Source organism: Mustela lutreola, chromosome 15, assembly GCF_030435805.1.
Source record: "Mustela lutreola isolate mMusLut2 chromosome 15, mMusLut2.pri, whole genome shotgun sequence".
In the NCBI taxonomy this organism is placed as follows: Eukaryota; Metazoa; Chordata; class Mammalia; order Carnivora; family Mustelidae; genus Mustela; species Mustela lutreola.
The window spans coordinates 10,053,257-10,072,487 of NC_081304.1; the positions used below are offsets into that span (position 1 = coordinate 10,053,257).

At 42.4% G+C, this 19,231-nt stretch overlaps 1 protein-coding gene across 13 annotated transcripts in view; it reads right to left on the reverse strand.

Annotated features, from left to right (window-relative positions):
* Positions 1-12,316: 12,316 nt before the first annotated feature.
* Positions 12,317-19,231, reverse strand: part of KCNJ16 (potassium inwardly rectifying channel subfamily J member 16) — an 88,135-nt gene continuing 81,220 nt past the window's right edge. For 6 of the 13 annotated variants that reach the window (XM_059148729.1, XM_059148731.1, XM_059148725.1 and 3 more), the window contains 3 exons: positions 17,572-17,740; positions 16,384-16,957; positions 12,317-15,894 (listed from right to left, as the gene is read on the reverse strand). In XM_059148729.1, coding sequence (XP_059004712.1) covers positions 14,547-15,806 — 1,260 coding nt within the window. In that variant the 5' untranslated portion in view covers positions 15,807-15,894; positions 16,384-16,957; positions 17,572-17,740 and the 3' untranslated portion in view covers positions 12,317-14,546. The remainder of the gene's footprint in view (positions 15,895-16,383; positions 16,958-17,571; positions 17,741-19,231) is intronic. The other 7 variants (XM_059148732.1, XM_059148726.1, XM_059148737.1 and 4 more) reach the window with 4 other exon arrangements.

Here is a 19,231-nt window from a genome sequence, read left to right on the forward strand (position 1 = left end):
CACCCTCTCTCTTTACAATACATTACTTTTTTTTTTAATTATGTTCAGTTAGCCAGCAACATCTTTATAATACTTGAAATGAAACGTGAACTTCTCTAGTTTGTTTATTCTGTTGACTGAGTGAAAATCTTCTTATTAGATTTTAGCATCACTTAACTACGTGCTCTGTAATAGCAAAGTTCAAAAACATAAAAAGTAAATTCAAAAATCAAATTTAGGGGCTCCTGGGTGGCTCAGTCTGTTAAGCCTCTGACTCTTGATTTTGGCTCAGGTTAGAGTCATGAGCTCAAGCCCCACAAGTTGAACGTGGAGCCTGCTTAAGATTCTCTCTCTCTCCCTCTGCCTCCTCCCTCTGTAAGCAGGCGCACTCTCTACCTCCCTTTCTCACACTCTCATTAAGAAAAAAAAAAAAAAATCAAATTTGAAAGGACTTTGTTACAATGAGATATCAAAGAATATCCCAAACCAAGTCAGGACCCAATCCATTAAGATCTCTCCCCTCCTCCCCCAAAAAAGAGTGATCATGGAAAGTGTCAATTGGAGAGGTAATCAGTAGTCATCCGCGGTAGATATAGGGGGATAGAGGCTGACTTTAACTGAAAAGACCGGTTTTGACATTCCACGCAAACACGTGGGGGAAAAAATCAAACCCACGGATGGGAAAAAAAAAAATAGTTAAACTAGCGTGAAGACAAACAAATGTCTGATTAAAAATCATTCCCTTCAGTGGAGGGCTCCTTACCTCCAGCACCGACCCGCGGCTGCCAGGGAGCCACAGTTCTAGAAAACTCTCAGCTCCAGACTCTAGTTCCTGAGCTCGAGTACTCTTTTTACTACACTTCAATACCAGATCCTAAAAAGCTCGTGAAATAGTAGACAGACCCACGGGCCAGGATGGAGTCCCAACACACTTTACACGTTTGCTTTCGACAGTTGGTTGTAATCGAGGACCAAACAGAGAGAGAGGGAGTGCGAGTGTGTTGAGTCAGAGGCTTTTTTTTTTTTTTTTTCTCTTTGGTACATTTACGTGGTCAGATGTTCTTGCTGAGCCCAAATGGTCATCAAGCCACGGCTTTCTGCGTCTTCCCGGTGAATGCTTCCATGGCAGATAAAATTACTTCTCTCTTTTACTGGGTTGTGTGAGCCACTGTGCTACTCACAGAAATGAGAGGTGTTCATTTCGAAAGCTGGGTTCTTTGGGGTTTGGGGTTCTTTGTTTGTTTTTGAAACTGTTGTTGTTGTTGTTTTAATTGGTAAATTCTGGGGAATTCAATTTTATGTCAAATGTGATGTGACTGTCGACATGGTCACAGGCCTCCAAGGGGCTTTGGGAGCACCTGACAACCCCGTTCTATTTTCCTGGTCCATCCACCCTCCTGGGCTCTGAGAGGGGGTCCCAGATCTGTTTCCAACTCCACTCAATCCTGGAACATATGCCTCGCTCTCAGCTGATTCCCTTGCTTCTCATCAAGAAATGGAAGCAGAGAGAAGGTTACCTCTTCCACCCCCCCGGTCCCTGTACACACCCCTGTCTTCATCCAGACCTGGTCACACTGTTCTCCCTCCGTGTCCGTAGCTAGAAGGTCCCCCTCCTTCCTCTGGAAGACCGGGTGCCGTCCCTTCTCATCTATTCAAGGCCCCTTCTTTATTTATCCCCTTCTCTCCTACATTGTCTATTTTTTCCTTTCTATGGGATCGTTCCCATCTGCTCAGAAGCATGCTGAACTACCTCCCACTAACAAAAGAAAGAAAAATACAAAGAATTAAAATTAAAAAAAAAAAGAAAGTAAAGAAAGCTTCCCTTGACCCTGTACCTTTCTCCAGCTGCTACTTCATTGATCTCCTCCCCTTTTTATCAAAACTTTTCAAAAGATGTCCCTGTCTTCTCAGCCCAAATTCTCCATCCAGTCTCCTTGAGTCAGGCACCAACCCCCCCAGGCATTCTTACATGTCCCCCCCCCCCCCCCATACACACACACACCTGCCTCTATCAACTCTGTTTCCTCACACTTGGCCTCCAAGCACTATTTGACAGTCAATCACTTGCTCACTTTTTTACTCGGCTAAGTAACCCCTCATCTGTCTTCTCTCCTGCCTTATAGGACAACTCCTTCTTGTCTCCTTTAATATATTTATTCGCTTCACCCTCCCCATGTTGCAATGTCTTTGGCTCTGGGGACCATCCAACACGCCCCGTCCCCATGTCTCTTGCTGGAGGATCTCAAGCAAGCCTGGGCCTTTATAGACCTATGTATGCAGAGGGCTTCCAAATTTCCTTTCTCAGGTCTGACCTCCCACAGTGCCTCTGAATCCACGTATACAATCTCCTACGGCTTCCTTTATGTGGGGACATCCAATAAGGCATTTGAAACACAGCCTGCTTCAAACTGAACTCTTAAGTTTTGTTTCTCCACCAGACTCTCAAACTTGTTTTTTGCTCCAAGGCCTCTGCCCTGGCTTGGAACTCTGTTTCCGCAGCTAGCCACATGGTTTGCTTTTTCCCTTCTACATTTCAGAGCAAATGTTACCTTCCCTCAGGGGCTGTCTCTTACCATTCTGCCTAAAATGGCACCCATCACTCTCTGCACAGGTGGAACCCTTTCTTTTCTTCTTCCTTTCTTTTTTTTCATTGCAATTTAACTGTGCCTGGCATTAAATGACATTTGGTTTCTTGGTTTGTTCGTTTGTTTGTTTTACCTCTCCTACTAGATTGCAAGTTCCTAGAAAGATCATTTATTCTGTTTAGTTCATTAGTACCTTCACAATGTCTGTCAATGACCAGACATGATGTAGATGTCCAATATATGAATATCCGTGAATATTAGAAAAATGAAGCTTTGCAATGGAAAATTTTTATCTTACTGGCTGCATTAATTCTAGTCCTGGCAAATAAATAGAAGAATAAGGGATGATAGATAGATAGATAGATAATAAATAATAGAAAGTTAGTAGAGAGATAATGATAGCTGCTAAATAAATAATAATAGATGAAAAATAATAATAGATAAATAGATGAATAATGATAAGTAGATGATAGACATACAATGATAGAAGATAATCAATAATGATAAATGCTAGATAATGATAGATAGATAGATAAACAATGATAAATAAGGAACAGGGAAAGGGAGGCAAAAATGAAGCCATGGTTTAGAATGAGGACTGTTGTTCACTGCAACCAACTCTGGGTAAGGAAGTACAAAGAGGAGACAAGGATCATGCTTGGGTTCTGTTATTTAATTACACTACTGTAGGCAAGATGTTCTCTAATTCTTAGCATCTCACTGATAAAGTTGTGAGAAGAGGTACATGGGAGGTATTTCTGTTACAGAATTCTGTGAGCTGCATCTCTAATTGACGGTGACATCATACCTCCAAGGGAGGCAGTGCTGGAACATGTTGACATGGATCTGAATATTAAGAATGGGTACTTTTTTCCCAGACAATAAAAATAGAGATGGGCACCACGCACTGGCCATGTACTCGGTGCTAAGTATTGTCTTACACGCTTTTGTGTGCTGTGAGTCATGCAGTTGTCACAACAGTTGTGGGAGTTACATCCTTGTCCTCCTGTGTAACACACAGGGAAACGGAGTTTGAGAACTTTGTGCGTGGCCACGCCACTAGAAACCCACAGAGCTGGGACTCCAATGAGAGCAGGAGACCTCCGGGATTTCAGTCTAAGTTAAATGAGAGAGTGTAGGGTGCCTGGGTAGCTCAGTCATTAGGCGTCTGCCTTCGACTCAGGCCATGATCCTGGGATCCTGGCATCGAGGAGCCCCGTATCGGGCTCCCTGTTCCATGGGAAGCCTGTTCTCCCTCTCCCACTGCCCCTGATTGTGTTCCCTCTCTTGCTGTCTGTCTCTCCCTGTCAAATAAATAAAATCTTAAAAAAAAAAAAAACAGAGAGTGTAACAGAGAAAGAGATGCAGAGAGACTACCATGTAGCACGCTTGCATGGCAGTGCCTCTGTGAGAATTTGTTAAACTCTCTGGTTCTCTCTCTCTCTTTCTCTGTCTCATTCTCTACACACACATACTACTTATGATGAGAGAGTTTTGGAACTTCATTCTTTTCTACTAGCTTCATTCTTGATAAAAGCTATAGCCTTGATCAAATAAGCCTTGATAATATACATCAGTGGCCATTAAATTTCTGAATTTGGTACAAAATATATAATTTAGTTCCAAGCTCACAAGTAACTCTGGGGGAAGGTGGGCCAGTCCTGTCTTTCTCTGTTCTTTACATCAGGATGCTGACATAGTGGAATTTAGAGATTTTAAAAAAAAAAAAATCATTTAAATAAATATCACAACTCTTAGAAAAGCACAAAACTTATGAGACTATAACATATTTACAAAGCAAATCTTTGCTCATGATAAAAATTGTGTTTATTAAGCTGTTTCTATATATGCATTAATGTAGTTATTCTAAGCTAGTATTGGGGATAGATACTTGAATTCTGGTTGCTTTCTCTTACTAGATTAATAGATTCTTGATGGACATGATTCAGATTTCCATGTCTATATATGGAGATCAAGAATGACAGCCTAAATGAACTTCAGTGTCTTCTTCTAAATACGTAATGCACATTGCGGTAGCAGAGGGAAAAAAAAATCTAGTACATGGAATCCATACCTAGACCAATGTTACGCTAGTTTTTGATTTGAGTGGTGCCCATCATATTTTATTTATAGCCCTTATTGGCAATGTGCTTCCCAAAGTATTCTTCCAAATATCCTCCCAGAGTAGCAGGGAGGAGATAAAAATTTAATCAATTTACTTCATGGAAAAAAAAAAAATGTGTTCCCTTGTGACCACAAGGTGGCACAATGGTGACCAAGAATATTCAACATCCTAATAGAAATGCAATTACCACAGGCTTTTACATAATCGTTATTATTAATACTGTGTCTTATTATCATTATGATATTTCAAAAGATCCACATATCACCTTAGCCTTTCGGGGGAAAGATAAAGTGCTTTTATTTATTTTTTTATCATCTTCCTTCTGCCTGCAGAATCATTAGTATTTTGTTTTTCCCCAGTCCCCTACCCCAGGAATGACAAGTAGGTGTGTAGAGCCTTGGTTTAATAATTGCCCAAAGCTTTAAACCGAAGAGTAACGCCGCAGATAATAAGTGATGTATCTGGAGAAGGATAAACAAAACTTTATATTATTTGATGTAGATGACGTGGTTCTCAATTTAGTTTTCATCATCCTATGACCATTCTAATATTTATTTGTAATATAAGAATACAGAAGCCATCCTAGACACTTTGGTTTGCAGTAAAAGTTCAAGTTTGTTATTTGAAAATTGCTCTTTTTTTGGTCCAGCACCAGACATGATCTTGGGAACAGCACCCAGGAGATTCTAATGTGCTGTCCAGTTCTTTTGTGATTGTTTGGTATTGAGATGGGACCATCTCTCCTCATGCTCAGGGACCACTAGAGCCTGGGAAGCAAGGTGCTACAATCATAAACAGTTGTAGTTATTGGGAGAGTATAAAAAAGCAGCCACATTTTCCCAGCTGGAAACATAACACAGGCCGGCCAGATACAGTTGTTCAGTTGTTCACTGCATAAATCACTAATCAAAAGAAGCACCTTTGAGTAGGAATACAAAGGGCTAGTAACATCCTTCACTGAAAATTTTTTCCTCAACTTCCATAGATCAAGTGTTCTGGCATTTCACAAAATTTAGTAGCGTATTTGGTGCCCTTTGTGAGTTTGCCATAAATTTAGGTGGTCCTCATAAGAATTCTGTATTTTTCATGCCAGTACTTGCTTCCTGCCAGTGTAATTAAAAAGCAACATTTTACCCTTAAAAAAAAAAAAAATCAGGCTTCTGTCATTTTTAAATTCCTTGAATGTCATTGTTTACAATAGATCTTATGTCAGAAAAAGACTGTAGTATCAGACCTGAAAACGAAGTTCAACAAGTATTATTGTAGCTGCATTGTCAATGTATTATCATGGAAAGTAAAAAGGCACATCGCAGTTACACATTAAAGAAGGATTTTATGGGGCATCTGGGTGGCTCAGTGGGTTAAAGCCTTTGCCTTCGGCTCAGGTCATGATCCCAGGGTCTTAGGATAGAGCCCCACATCGGGCTCTCTGCTCGGTGGGGAGCCTGCTTCCCCCTCTCTCTCTGCCTACCTCTCTGCCTACTTGTGATCTCTGTCTGTCAAATAAATAAATAAATAATCTTAAAAAAAGAAAAAAGGATTTTTAGGGGCGCCTGGGTGGCTCAATGAGTAAATGGTCTGACTCTTGATTTCAGCTTAGGTTATGATCTCAGAGTTGTGAGATTGATCCTTGCATCAGGCTCTGCGTCGGGCTCCATGCTGGGCATGGAAGCTGCCTGAGATTCTCTCTCTTCCTCTCCCTCTACCCCTCCCCCATACCAGAAAGAAGAATTTTTATAAGAAGCAGGAAATAACATGAAATAGAACTTTCCTATAAAATTCAGTTAGTACAGTAATCATGAGAACAGGGAAGATTGTGGGAAATTACATACACTAATGAAGAAAAGCATAGAAAGTCAACAAGAAAAAGAAAGAATCAGGGGAAGAAGTAGAAGGAGGGAAAATCATCATATTTTGAGGCTGCAAAGAATTATGGGATAACATAAAACAACGTCCCAGCCATAAGTGTTCAGAAACAGTAGAGCAGAAGGGTTGAGTAAATCCCCATAATCCCACAGCTGATTAGTGGCAGTGCTGGAACTAAATCAAGTTCTCCTGGGAGCAGGCAGAGAATACACCTAGAACGTTGATTTTAGACATCAAGATGGAAACACGATTCATTAGAAAAAAATAGTTCTGTGATAATACAGCATGATTATCCTAAAGCTGATGATGTGTTTGTTTGCAAACCCCTTTGAAAGATGCTACTCCTGACGCGCCTGGCGGGCTCAGTCTGTTAAGCATCCAACTCTTGACGTCTGCTCAGGTCAGGATCGCAAGGTGGTGAGATCAAGGCCCACATCGGGCTCCGTGTTGGGGGTGGAACCTGCTTAAGATTCTCTTTCTCCCTCTGCCTCTGCCCCCTCCCTCTCTCTCAAAAAAGGAAGGAAGGAAGGAAGGGAAAGACGGAGGGAGGCTGGGGGGTGGGGGGGATGGGGAGGAAGAAAAAGAAGGAAAGGAAAGGAAGAAAGATGCTGTTACTGATTTATATGAAGGAAAAGAGGGAATACTAGTTTTATCAAGCAAATCCCATGTACCAGTTACATATATGCTTGTATATACATACATATGTACGTATGTGTGTGTGTGTGTGTCAATATCCTGGCACACACTTCACGATTGGTCCACAAGGTAAATACTAGTATCTGCATTTATACTCATGCAGGAACACAGGCTCAATGACAATTAAGACATTGCTCAAGTTCACATAGCTGTCAAGGAGCACACATGGAATTTGAACCCACTTTTGTCTGGCTTCAAGACCACAATCGTCGTACTACCGTAGGTCATACCTTAGAGTACACGGATTGTTCTTCCTTCATCCCAGATGACTTTGCCACTCATTCGGACACAGGCAGTGTGGCGCTCAGTCTTCTGGGTGCTTTGCAGACTCATCCCCGCGCATCGCAAGCCAGCAAAGGTTTTCCAAGTTCAGTTAGCCATGGTTTGACAGGGCTATGATGGGTCGTTTCTGGATAATGAGCCTGCTTCTTCCAGAAACCCCTTAATTTGCTGTAACATGTTGAGAAGTTTAAATACGATGGGTGATATTATGACATGAAATGGTTAAATAGTTTTTGAAGGGGCTTAAAGGCAAGGCCCAGTTGGGGATTTACACGGCAGAGTATCCTGTAGGATCTGCAATCTGATTTTTTCCTTGCGTTGGTACTATTCATGAAACCTTCTGGGTAGATGAGTAGAGTAATATTTTTATTCTTAAAACACCATTTTACTAAGTCCTGATGCCTCAACGGAGAGGAAGTGTGGCTTACGTAATCCATCGTGGTTTTGGTAAGAGGACACATATCATTTACCTTTGGATGAGAATATTTTATATTCCTTCTAATAAATGTTCCTTTTAATAGCTTTTGTTTCCTTTTTCTTCTTTTTTTGGTTGGTGGGGATGCTTAAGTCAATGTCACGTGTCAAGGAATGTGAATGAATTGACAAACCCCTACAAGAGGTGAGGAGTTTGCCTCTGACCACAATAGCTTACACTTTGTCAGCCCTCATTATGAGCATTTTACAAATGTTACTGCATTCCATCCCTGCAACAACTGTGAGGTGGGGGCTCTTATTTTCCTCACTTCATAGCTGAGAAAGCTGGGGCACAGAGACATGAAGTAAATTGCCCAAAGTCCCACAGCAAGAATATAGTAGAAATGAGATCTAAACCTAGGCCGTCTGGTTCTTAGGCCTGCAGTCTTAATGATGGCTTAATTCAGCAAGAACTCTAGGGTAGGGAACTAAGAATCAGAAATGCTATGCAGGTTGTTCAAAGTTGCACAGTTAATAAGATGACTGAATGCTATGAGCTCAGATCTATATAAACTCTCTCAGCTGGCCCCCTTCCCTTGTCGGTCCGACCTCAAAAAACCCCGTGCCCGTTTCCTGGATGAAAAATCCCACGCTCCACATTGTGTTTATTTATTCCCTAAAGGCCAGCCCTGCTAGAGGACTAAAGGTTCCTGCTTCCAAAGCAAAAAGCCTGGTGACAGTAGATTAGTGCACAAGGGTATGTCCCACTGGGCATTGTCATGGCCCTAGAAAGGAGGGGATGGGGCCTTTTTTAATACAACCATTTTTGTTTCCATCTTAGAGAAGATTGTCCTCACTCATCCTGACTCTTACTAGCTGTTTCTCACATTTTTTTTTCCTTGCTTACTCTCCAGTCTCTCTAAATAATCAATGACCATATAACAGTTCAGTTCAGAAAAACACTTCTAGAAAATAACGAGCTTTTATTTGACAAAGGATCTTGGAATGATCGCTTTTTCCATTGCGTGATTACAGAATGAAAATAGCCCAACCTGAGGCAGCAGCAGAACAGCTCAGTGCCCTGGGCCCTAAGAGTTTTCTTCCTCGGCCGCTTCTGCATGACTGGTCTCTGTGGCCAGATAACCTCTCTAAAGTAGGACGTTTCCGCGTTCATAAAATAGAATCTGATTAAATGAACTAATACCTCTCTGATGTCTGAAAAGTCTTTGGTTCTGGAATTGGCAGCTGGCAGAGGCTAGCTCTGTCCTTAACCTGTCCCCTATAGCTAGCCTCCCGTTTCCACGCAAACTGGTATCGAATAGAATCAACAAGCAGCAAAATACATAATTGATCTCCGATATGTGCTCCTAATTCAGATAAAGAGCCTTCCCTACTCACAGTGCAGAGTGCATGTGACTGATGCATTTTATGGGCAAATTTGTAGGTTTCTGATAACTTTTCGTAAAGAAGTTTTCACAGGGTCTAAACCTCTTGGGGGCTCTTTCCGTCTCAAGTTCAAGTTACCAAGATAGTGATTAAGGATGTTTTATAGGCTCTTGTGGTAAATGATAGCATAGAGAAAAAGCATTCCTTGGCCGTGTAATTTAGCAAGACTTAAGCTGTTTGGGTTTTCATCCACTGGGCTTGCTGAAAACTTTAAATGATTAACCTATTTCTCTGCAGCCTGCAGAGGCTCCAACATTTGCATCAAGGGCCCGAGTTCAGTGATTACCCAGCTCAGGTTGCTTTTTTTTTCTTAATTTAGAGAACCCTTCATCTCAGTCCAGCTGTTTTTTTCCTGGGACAACAGAATCTGGATACAGTATCCTTTTACTCTGCAGTATTTATAAGATAGTAGAAGTCAATGAGACCGAACAGCAAAAGTCTGTTGTTTCTTTAACTTAGTTTTTTTGAAAATTTTCCCTGCCTGGTATTTAGCGACTAAAAGTCTATTGAACGTTGAAACGCCCAGCCGTGTCACCTGAAATCTCCAGACTCTGTGCAAAAGACCCCAAACCACAGCCTGGTCGCTCTCGAGGGAGGGAGCACAGGGTGACCTGATGGGATGCGGGCTGCCCTCAGTCAAACGTCAACCCCCTCCTCCCACAGCCACACAGTCCCAAAAGAATTGTGTTAAGTCGCTTTAGAAAAGTAGGCTCTGTGCAACAGAAACTTGGGAATCCCCCAGGTCCTACAGTTTTGTTACCCAAACGGAGCTCCAAAGCAAGGCAGACAGATGGAGGACGGTTTCCGGGCAACGTTCTGATTTGGCCTTTTCAGGAAAATGGAGGCCTTGCCTGCTCTCTCTGCCCACAGAGTCATCCGGAACAGAGACTCCTCTAGGAGCTTTCATTTCCGAAGACCTCCTATCCCAGAGAAACTTCTGCGGTGTTTGCCAAGCCCCTCCCTGGTGCTTCATCTCCCTCTGTGTCTGTGTCTGTGTCTGTGTCACCATCTCTCCTCGCCTTCTGTCTGTGGCACCCAAAGTCCTCCCCCGCCCGCCCGGGCCCCGGAATGTAGGTCAGGCTGCTTCTTTAAAAATGAAAGTGAGCAAGCCAGAGAGGCCATGTCAGATTTGGAATTGAGGGAGGGTTTTGTGTTTTCTAGGGTATCCCAGGGTGGGATAGGGGTGGTTTCTGGGAGTCCACAGTGGAAGCTTACCGGGGGGAGGGAAAAAAAAAGATGGGCTTATAGATATGCCTTAGAGCGCGTTCAGAACTGAAGAATCAATGCTTATAATAATGGAACTCATGAAATATTCTAAACCAAGTAGAATTTAGTGCCTCCTCATCGAGGCCCAAAGAATCAATTGCACACATCTCCTGGCCAAGTCGGAAGTCGTTCAAGACCAACCTCTAACGAGATGATCTAGATTTCTTGGTGCATATTCAGTGGCCTTTTGAGTCCCTGGAGGCCGTTGGGTCGCACGGGGGTGGGGGGTGGGGGAGGCTGAGCCGAGTATTAGCAGAATTTTGTTTTTCTCCCAAGCTGCGCAGTACTTGCTTGCCCGAGTCTCTGAGGGTTTGGGTCACTTGTCCTAGTGAAAGTCCTGTTGATGTAATTCCAGGGGAGGGAAAGGAAAGAGATAAAGAGCAGCCCCACAGCAGGACTCCTCGATCTCCTTATCAGGGTCACTCAGCCGTCCGTGTCTCCGAGGGATTTCCAGGCCCAAAGTAATTCTTTCATGTTTGTTTTACAAAATAGTGGCATTTCCTCAAGTCCCCAGAAAATATGTGCTTTCTACAGAGACCAGCTCCATCCAGTGTCAAGTGCAAGTACGAGCGGGACCCAGACAACCCATCATTTTTTTTTTTTTTTTTCTCCCTTACCACTTCCTGTTCGGTGAGAAATCATTTCTTTTCACTCACGCAGAAGAAGTCTGGAGATAGGCCATCCAGGGCTGCCTGCTTTTCTACTTTTCTGATGTCCCTTGTAAGGGCTGTCCTCGACTGCCCCTCTCTCTGAGGTTGCAGGACCTTCAGCTACAGAGCGTGAGGTCTAGGGCAGAAGGATGGATGCAGGCAGTCAAGGGCCCCTAACTCTGACCCAGGGAACGGGTTTTCTTAAAGGTCACACCCAGAGAGCTCTACTATCATCTCATGGGCCAGATCCATGCCATTTAAGTCACCACCCCCCAATCCCACCTGCCACTCCCTAGACACAAGGAAGAAGCTTAGTTATATTAGTTGGATACACACACACACACACACACACACACACACACACACACATTTTCTTTCCTGGCACATTGTTGCCCCAGTTGGGAATTGGCTAGTTAAGAAGAAGCAAAAAATGAGATATTTGATGATCCGGAAATTAAAAATATCCACCCCACTATTTTGTTGTGAGGACAAAGTATATGTCTGCAACGCACCCAAGCGTCCTTGACGAACTAGGGTGATGTGAAATGGCATTTCCTTCTCTCTCCTAGTGCTCCCTTCTCTTTGGGAGCCCCGTTCACAGGCGGAGCACACAATGGAGAATGCCTTGATGCCACAGTGTGGTTCCCATCTAATGACATACACTGAATAATTTCATCTTTAGGGACAAAAATAACTGCTACCAGAAAAAAAGAAAAAGAAAAAAAAATCAGCCTCCCTCTCATTATGAACTGAGCGTCTGAAACTAGAAATGGAATTTTCGGAGGAGTCTTCTTGCCGAGCTTACAGAAACAACAACTATTAATTCAGATAGAGCCATCCTACGAACCGTTAAAAACCCATAAAAAAAAAAAAAAACGCTTTATGATTCTATCTGCGTTCTAATTCTGTGAGGCAGCAGTCTCATTTTGGGGTGCCCTGTACCTGATGCTGACCACGTTGACCAGAGTTTACATTAACCTGAAATATAGGCAAACACACACAATTACTGCATTACTTAAGATCTTTATTATTAAGTAACTCATCGGGGGTATCAGAGTGTGTTATGAGTCTAAACAGAAAATTGAGATAAATGTGACAAGGGAACTCGGATTTTACATTGTACTCGGGGTAAGAGGATTTAACCGGTGGAAATGCATAGCACAGGGAAATGTAATTATTGGATATCGACAGTTCTATTCTGATACTAACAAAATGCGAATCCTGGTTTGGCAGAGTCCAGGAAGCAAAGCCAAATGAAATGAAACTGGAGGTGTGTGAAACAATCTTAGAAAGTCGGGTTGGAGGTGGGGGAGAGCCTCTGGGTTTGTCGCAGTGGCGGTAGATTTCTACTTGGTAGATGGTGGCCTTCTAATTTAGCTGAGTAATTGTTGCTACAAAATCTGAATCGACGAGGCATGTGTAATTTTAAAAATGGGTTTTGCATTTCTGGAGCAAGACAGAAAAAAATGCACTCTTTTTAGATCTCTGATATTAAGCTTCAGGACAGTTTTACCACCTGGGACCTGAATGAATCTCTTATCCATAAAACAACAGGAATAAAAGATTTGCACACATGCATTTAAAAAAGTTACTTCAGTGCTCATGGTCAAAAGAAAGAAAGAGGGAAAGCAAGAAAGGGAGGAATGGATGATGGAAAAATAAAAATAAAAAGGAGAAGAACTCTTTACATACCTACACATTTTACTTTGATTGATAATCGCAGACTATGATTCAGTTCAATTTACTTGTAAGCTTTCATTTAAATTGGGGGGGGGGAGTGTTTCCAGAAACTGCAAAAACAATTTGTGTGTACATATATTTAAATAAAATAAGCAAAGGAAAATCTGTGGCATATGCTTATTGTCCCCTCAACAACAATGTTAAAAAAAAAAGAAAGAAAAAGAAAAAAGAAAGCGAGTAAAGAAACACATTAATTCTGAATGAAGCTAACAACTGTTCAATTTATAAAGCTGAAAGTGACTTTACTCATAGGAAATTGGGCTTAAAATAATCATGATTAACATCTTTTGACACAGAAATAGAGCATACAGATTTACTTCCCCCAATGTAAGCAATTCCATAACACCTAGCTTATCTGTTTAATAATGTGCAGAAAAATCACCTTCATTATGTTTCACAAAATCTTCCATTTAAATGATTGTTCCAAGTTCAATGGCAGAGTTGCTGAAAATCTAGAATTCAAGTCATTTATGTCTTATAGAGTGACCAAGGCAGAAGATATACTTAACTGCTTCTGGGCACAAATACATTTCTTTCCCCTTGCTGTCCCCCTACGTCTCTCCCCGCCCCCCCCCCCCAAAATAATGGTTCCATCTCTTACATAGCAAGCAAAAGCAGCTATAGTCTTCAGAACACAGCACAGTTGTCTGAGAAATGTTTCCCACTGCCGCCCCTTCCCTCATCCCATCTCTGCGATCCTATCTTCAAGTTGTCTTTGGAGAAGATGGGGTTGGGCAGAGGAAGCCCCCTTGCTCGAGAAGCTAGAAATGTCACCGTTGCCTTATTTCTGCTCTTCCATATAAAGGCATTTGCTGCCGTCACTCAGGGTGTTTGAGAGAGAAATACTGTTCTGAATAATGACAACTTTTTTCCTGCCGTATGAATTAGAAGAAACAAAAACAGCTTCTAGCACTCTTCAATCATTAACCTGCCCAAGTGGCAGGTGTCTCTACCTCACAGTCACTACCTCTTTCTGTGGATACCAAGACACCCTACGGGGCAAATGCTGACCTGAGCCTGCCAGGTGATTTCAGTTAAATATCTCAATGTTAACAATCTACTGGATGCATATCTTGCCTATCTTGGTTAGAAAGACGTGACTTTTTCCAGGAAACTACTATACATGTTGATACATTTAAAAATTAGTTATTCATGCTGGCTGCCTGTCTTCCTTATGCCAGTATCCTGCCTTTGTTTCCTTTACCAGATAGGACACCTGCAACTAAAGATGCAAGTGTGTGATATAAGAAAAGGAGGTGAAATTTAAATTAATCAATTAGGCTCTGAATAGCATCCCTAATATCAAATTTGCTAACACACAAAAAAGTTTAAACGATCGGATGCTATATAATTTTTAGATGATCTTTCACCAGATTTAACCTGCTCTAAATGGTAGCTGTACCATTCCTTAAAAGCCCTGCTTATAACTACTTGCCTTAAAGTGATGGGCTACAGAGTAAAATGATGTAGTGGGGGTTCTGGTCATCACAATTGGAACTACATTTGGGATTCTACAGAAATTCTATTTAAAGTCAAGACAGCTTTCTGATAAGGTGCTTCCTTACACTCATCCACGGCGGAGGTGATGGTCTCCTCTGGGTTCTCACAACTGCTGACAATGGCAATGGCACTAAACGACCTTCTTCTGACCGTGGTGTCTGACGTGCCAGATCCTCGGACTGGGGGGGCTTTGTCCATGTTGTGGAGCTGCTGGTCTTTCCAGTCTAGCTGTTTGGCACTGCAAAAGGGAGCATATACCTCAACGCTCCCCTCAAACTGTAAGCAGTTCACTTTGTAGTACTTTCTCTTCACTTCCAGGACATCATTAAACCTATGGCCCCAGAGAATTTCTCGCGGAACATAGGAACTTCTGGATTGGTGGGAAGTGCCCGTGGAATCACCAGTGTAGATGAATGTCACCAAAATCTCAAAGTTATCTTTGGCCACCGCTTTTCGGTCAAGGGCATACAGAGGGCTCTCGTGGTCAATTTCATGAACAATAGTTACGGGCGTGACAAGGATGATCTGGTCGTTGACCAACTTTAGGTCTTTGAATGCCATGGTCATTCGTCCTTCGCTGTCTTCTGTGTAGCGGAGAAGTTGGGCTCTCACTGTGCCTTCTACCACATGGTTTGGCCGGAAATCACCAATGCGCCACATGAGGCAAAGCTTCCCATCCCTCATGCCTATGAGGGCAAAATAGCTAAACCGAATGGTTTGGGCTCTCTTTCGAGCAGTTGCCATTTTGGCCAAGGCGGCTCCGATGATGAAGGTGTTTATGATGCAGCTCAGGATGGATTGAAGAATCACCATGAGCACTGCCACTGAGCATTCTTCGGTGACACAGCGGTAACCATAACCTATGGTGGTCTGGGTCTCAAGGGAGAATAAAAACGCCCCTGTAAAGGAATGGACGTTGTCAACGCAAGGCGTGATGTCCGGATCATTTAACAGATCGCCATGATGAAAGGCAATTAGCCAAAAGATAGAGCCAAATATCAACCAGGAGAGAATATAAGATAAAGAAAATATTACAAACATATGGCGCCACTTGGTGTCTACAAGAGTAGTGAAAATGTCAACCACGTAGCTCCCCCATTCTCCAAAAATGTGCTTAAAGTACACGTTGCAGCTACCATCTTTGTGGAGCAGACGTCTTCTGGCTCTTCTCTTCTCAGCTAGGATGTGCTCTTGGGCGTAGCCTGGGTATTTGGGGTCCACGTTTACAATCGGGTAGCTGCTGCCGTAATAGCTCATCCTTTCCTCTGTCCTTCTGGCATCCAGGTGGATTTTGTACAAGGAATAGTTCTGTTGCTATTTGTTGATTTAAGTTTTCAGTTAAAACCTGAAAAAAAAAAAAGAGAATTAAATATGCCTTAGCTTTAGCTTTTAATTCCCCTTTTTAGAGCAATTTGCCAAAGTTGAAGCAATTTCATGCCATCCGAAATGGCAAAGACTTCATTTGAACAACAGAGACACTCAGTATTGATTACTCATTTCAGCTTAGAATTCAACTCAGTCATTATAGGAGCAAAATATGCAATTAGAGAAAATAACATTTTTATATATGCAAAAGGCTTGGGCAAACACTATGATTATCCCAAATGAAGCCTCACTACCTTTCCTGACCTGACATAAACCAAAGTCTTGTTTTTAAAGACTCTTCTGGCATGGGAGTGCTTAGAACAAAAAGCAATCTTTAATGTTGAAAGGCAAAATAGAATCCAGATATTTGTCTAGCAGGGTTAGAAGCCTTCTAACTGTTGAAGTCAGATGGATTTTCTAAGAAGGATGCTAGGAAGGGTCGCCCCCTTCCCGCTGACATGTAACTTACATACTGAATGCCGCAGACCCTCCCCTTCAGCGCCGGCCGTGTCCTCTCTTTCTTCCCAGGAAGTTTCTCTTCCTCGTGTACTTCCCAAGACAGAACAGAACTGACAGCGCCACTCGCTCAGATTCAAGTCCTTTCCCCTAGCTCCTTTAGTTTTAAGAGGGCAAAAAAATGTTCTTAACCCCAGAGGAGTTTTGAAAAAAAAAAAAAAAAACCCACAAAAACACACCCAGGTAAGCTTTCAATAAGGTATAAAATTGCTTTTGCTTTTGTCTCATGACAGCATCCTTTTTTTTTTTTTTTTTTTCTTTTTGGACACTGCCATCTCTTCTCTTTCCCTCTGAATAGAAGCCGAAAATTTGCCAAAGTTCTAATCTCGTTTCCCTCTTAAAGGGAGCATACTACAATTAGCTCCTTCTCTCCAGCTCTGCAGTATTCCTGATTCTTTCACAGCCATCCAGAGGCAAAATCATTTTTTCACCCTCCGAATTCCATCTTGAAAAGATCAAGGCAGAACATACAATTCCTAGTGCTTTTATCATCCCTCGAATAGGCCTGTGGTTTTCCCAGCTCAAGTCTGAAAATAAGTTTTAAAAAGTCAATGTTAAGTGGTCTTGAGTTATTTCTATGCAAAAAAAAAAAAGTCACTGTAGCCCAGTGGTTTCGTAATTATTAGAATATGCTTTCCACACACCCTGCCTCTGCTAGATGAGGGAAGGAAGGATAAGGAGGAGAAAAGAGGTCCCACGAAAGGATCCAGTCCACGCTGCAGAGAAACTCGTCCAAGTCAATACCGCGGCTGACCTCGAGACCCACCCCCCTTTGAAACTGACCACCGCGGAAGTTAATCACAAAGCTCTCATCCGACACCTTCCCTGAAAAGGGGAGGAAAGGGTTAATTTCCTAACAGTCAATAGGAATCACTTTTCTTCTTCTCCAGGGATCAGGCCCACTTCACAATAAACACTTTGTTTGATGGACCACTGCAAGGATGAACTCTGCTTTCAGCCAAAAAACCCTGGAAGGCCTGTGCAAGTTTCTCTCCGTCCATCCACACGCCCCCGCCACTCTGCCCACTAGACCTGCGGATTTGCTTTGACTAGTTACATCTCCACCTTGGTCCTCAGCCGGGTTTTGGAGGCGATGGTTGTATAATTTCAGGATGTGACCCCGGGCTGACAAAATGCTTACCGGAATGTCGGATGTTAAATGGTTCCACGAATTTGGCCCACAACATGTATCATTCTTGTAGGTTCCTGTCCCATTTGTCATCCAATGACCCTTGACAACAACAAGAAGCTGCTCAAGGTTTCTGGGTCTTCATTCTCTCACCCGACCGTTGGAGGCATGAGAATGGGTCCTATTATAATCAAAGGCCCATATGATTTCAAATTAAAAAGTAGATTTCGAGATAGAATTGTTTCCTTGTTAAATGTTCCCAACCTTGTTCCTTAAAGGGAACGGCACACACTGTGGGAGTCTGAGAATAAGAAAGTGCAGTTCATAAATCAAGAGCTACTGTGTGACTCTGCTCTTTTCTGCTGCCAGAAATAAAAAAGAAAGGTTTCTATTTGAAATGGCATGCAGTGTGAATTCCGGTGGTGCCAACAACTGTTATAAACAAACCATTTTAAAAACACCTTCAACGTTATGCTAATTGGGGAACGGATTTTCAATTAATAGAAGCCGTTAATGGAGCAAACTTGAGGATGTGGAAAGTCTATTTCTGAATAGTGTAATAGATTCAGGGATACACCTTATGGCTGTGAGAATTCTGCCCTAAACCCACCATGCCCTGTGTCCCCACCATGGCCCACCACGTTGAATTGATCATCCATTCATTTCAACTTATCCAGACAAAAGCTTTCAGAATCTGCTCTAGTGCAGACCCTTGATTGATCTTTGATTTTTTTTTAAAGATTTTATGTATTTGTCAGACAGAGATCACAAGTAGGCAGAGAGGCAGGCAGAGAGAGAGTAGGGGAAGTAGACTCCCTGCTGAGCAGAGAGCCTGATGTGGGGCTCGATCCCGGGACCCTGAGATCATGACCCGAGCTGAAGGCCGAGGCTTTAACCCACTGAGCCACCCAGGAACCCTGATTTTTTATTTTTCCAACCAGGTAAATGATACACTTTTGAAAAGATGATGGCCTTTAAGCTAAAGGCCGGATTTTAACCAAACTAATTGTATCAAGTCTTAATCATTTCTCAGATTACCCAATGAGCAAAGAATTTTATGGACACTCTTTTGTCAAAATGACTAGACAAACTATTTATTAATCTGTTTCATACATTGTGTTCATTTGTACACTATTCCCCTTGTTTTCTTTTCTTTTTCTTTGTTTTTTTTTTTAGATTTTATTTATTTATTTGACAGAGAGGGAGAGATCACAAGTAGGCAGAGAGGCAGGGTGGGGGTGCGGAAGCAGGCTCCCCGCCGAGCAGAGAGTCCGATGTGGGGCTCCATCCCAGGACCCTGAGATCATGACCTGAGCCGAAGGCAGAGGCTTTAACCCACTGAGCCACCCAGGCACCCCTTCCCCTTGTTTTCTAGTAAATGACAGAGAAGACTGGCCAATTGCATGGACATTCTGTGTGTAACATTGGTGTTACTTAGAATTAAAACCTGGCTTTCCAAACACCTTTCCATGCTTTTAATCATCTTGTCACTTCCCATTCCATCCCAAAAAAGCATTTGCGACCTTCCTCCTTCTGCATTTCTCTTTGCATGCTGTTCTCCTTACCCTCTAGAAACTGATAGTGGCTATTTTGTTGGGGATAAAACTCCTTTTTTTATTAAAAATGGGAATCTGAGCACCGCAATGACAAAATCGTGGAATATAAAGTGCGG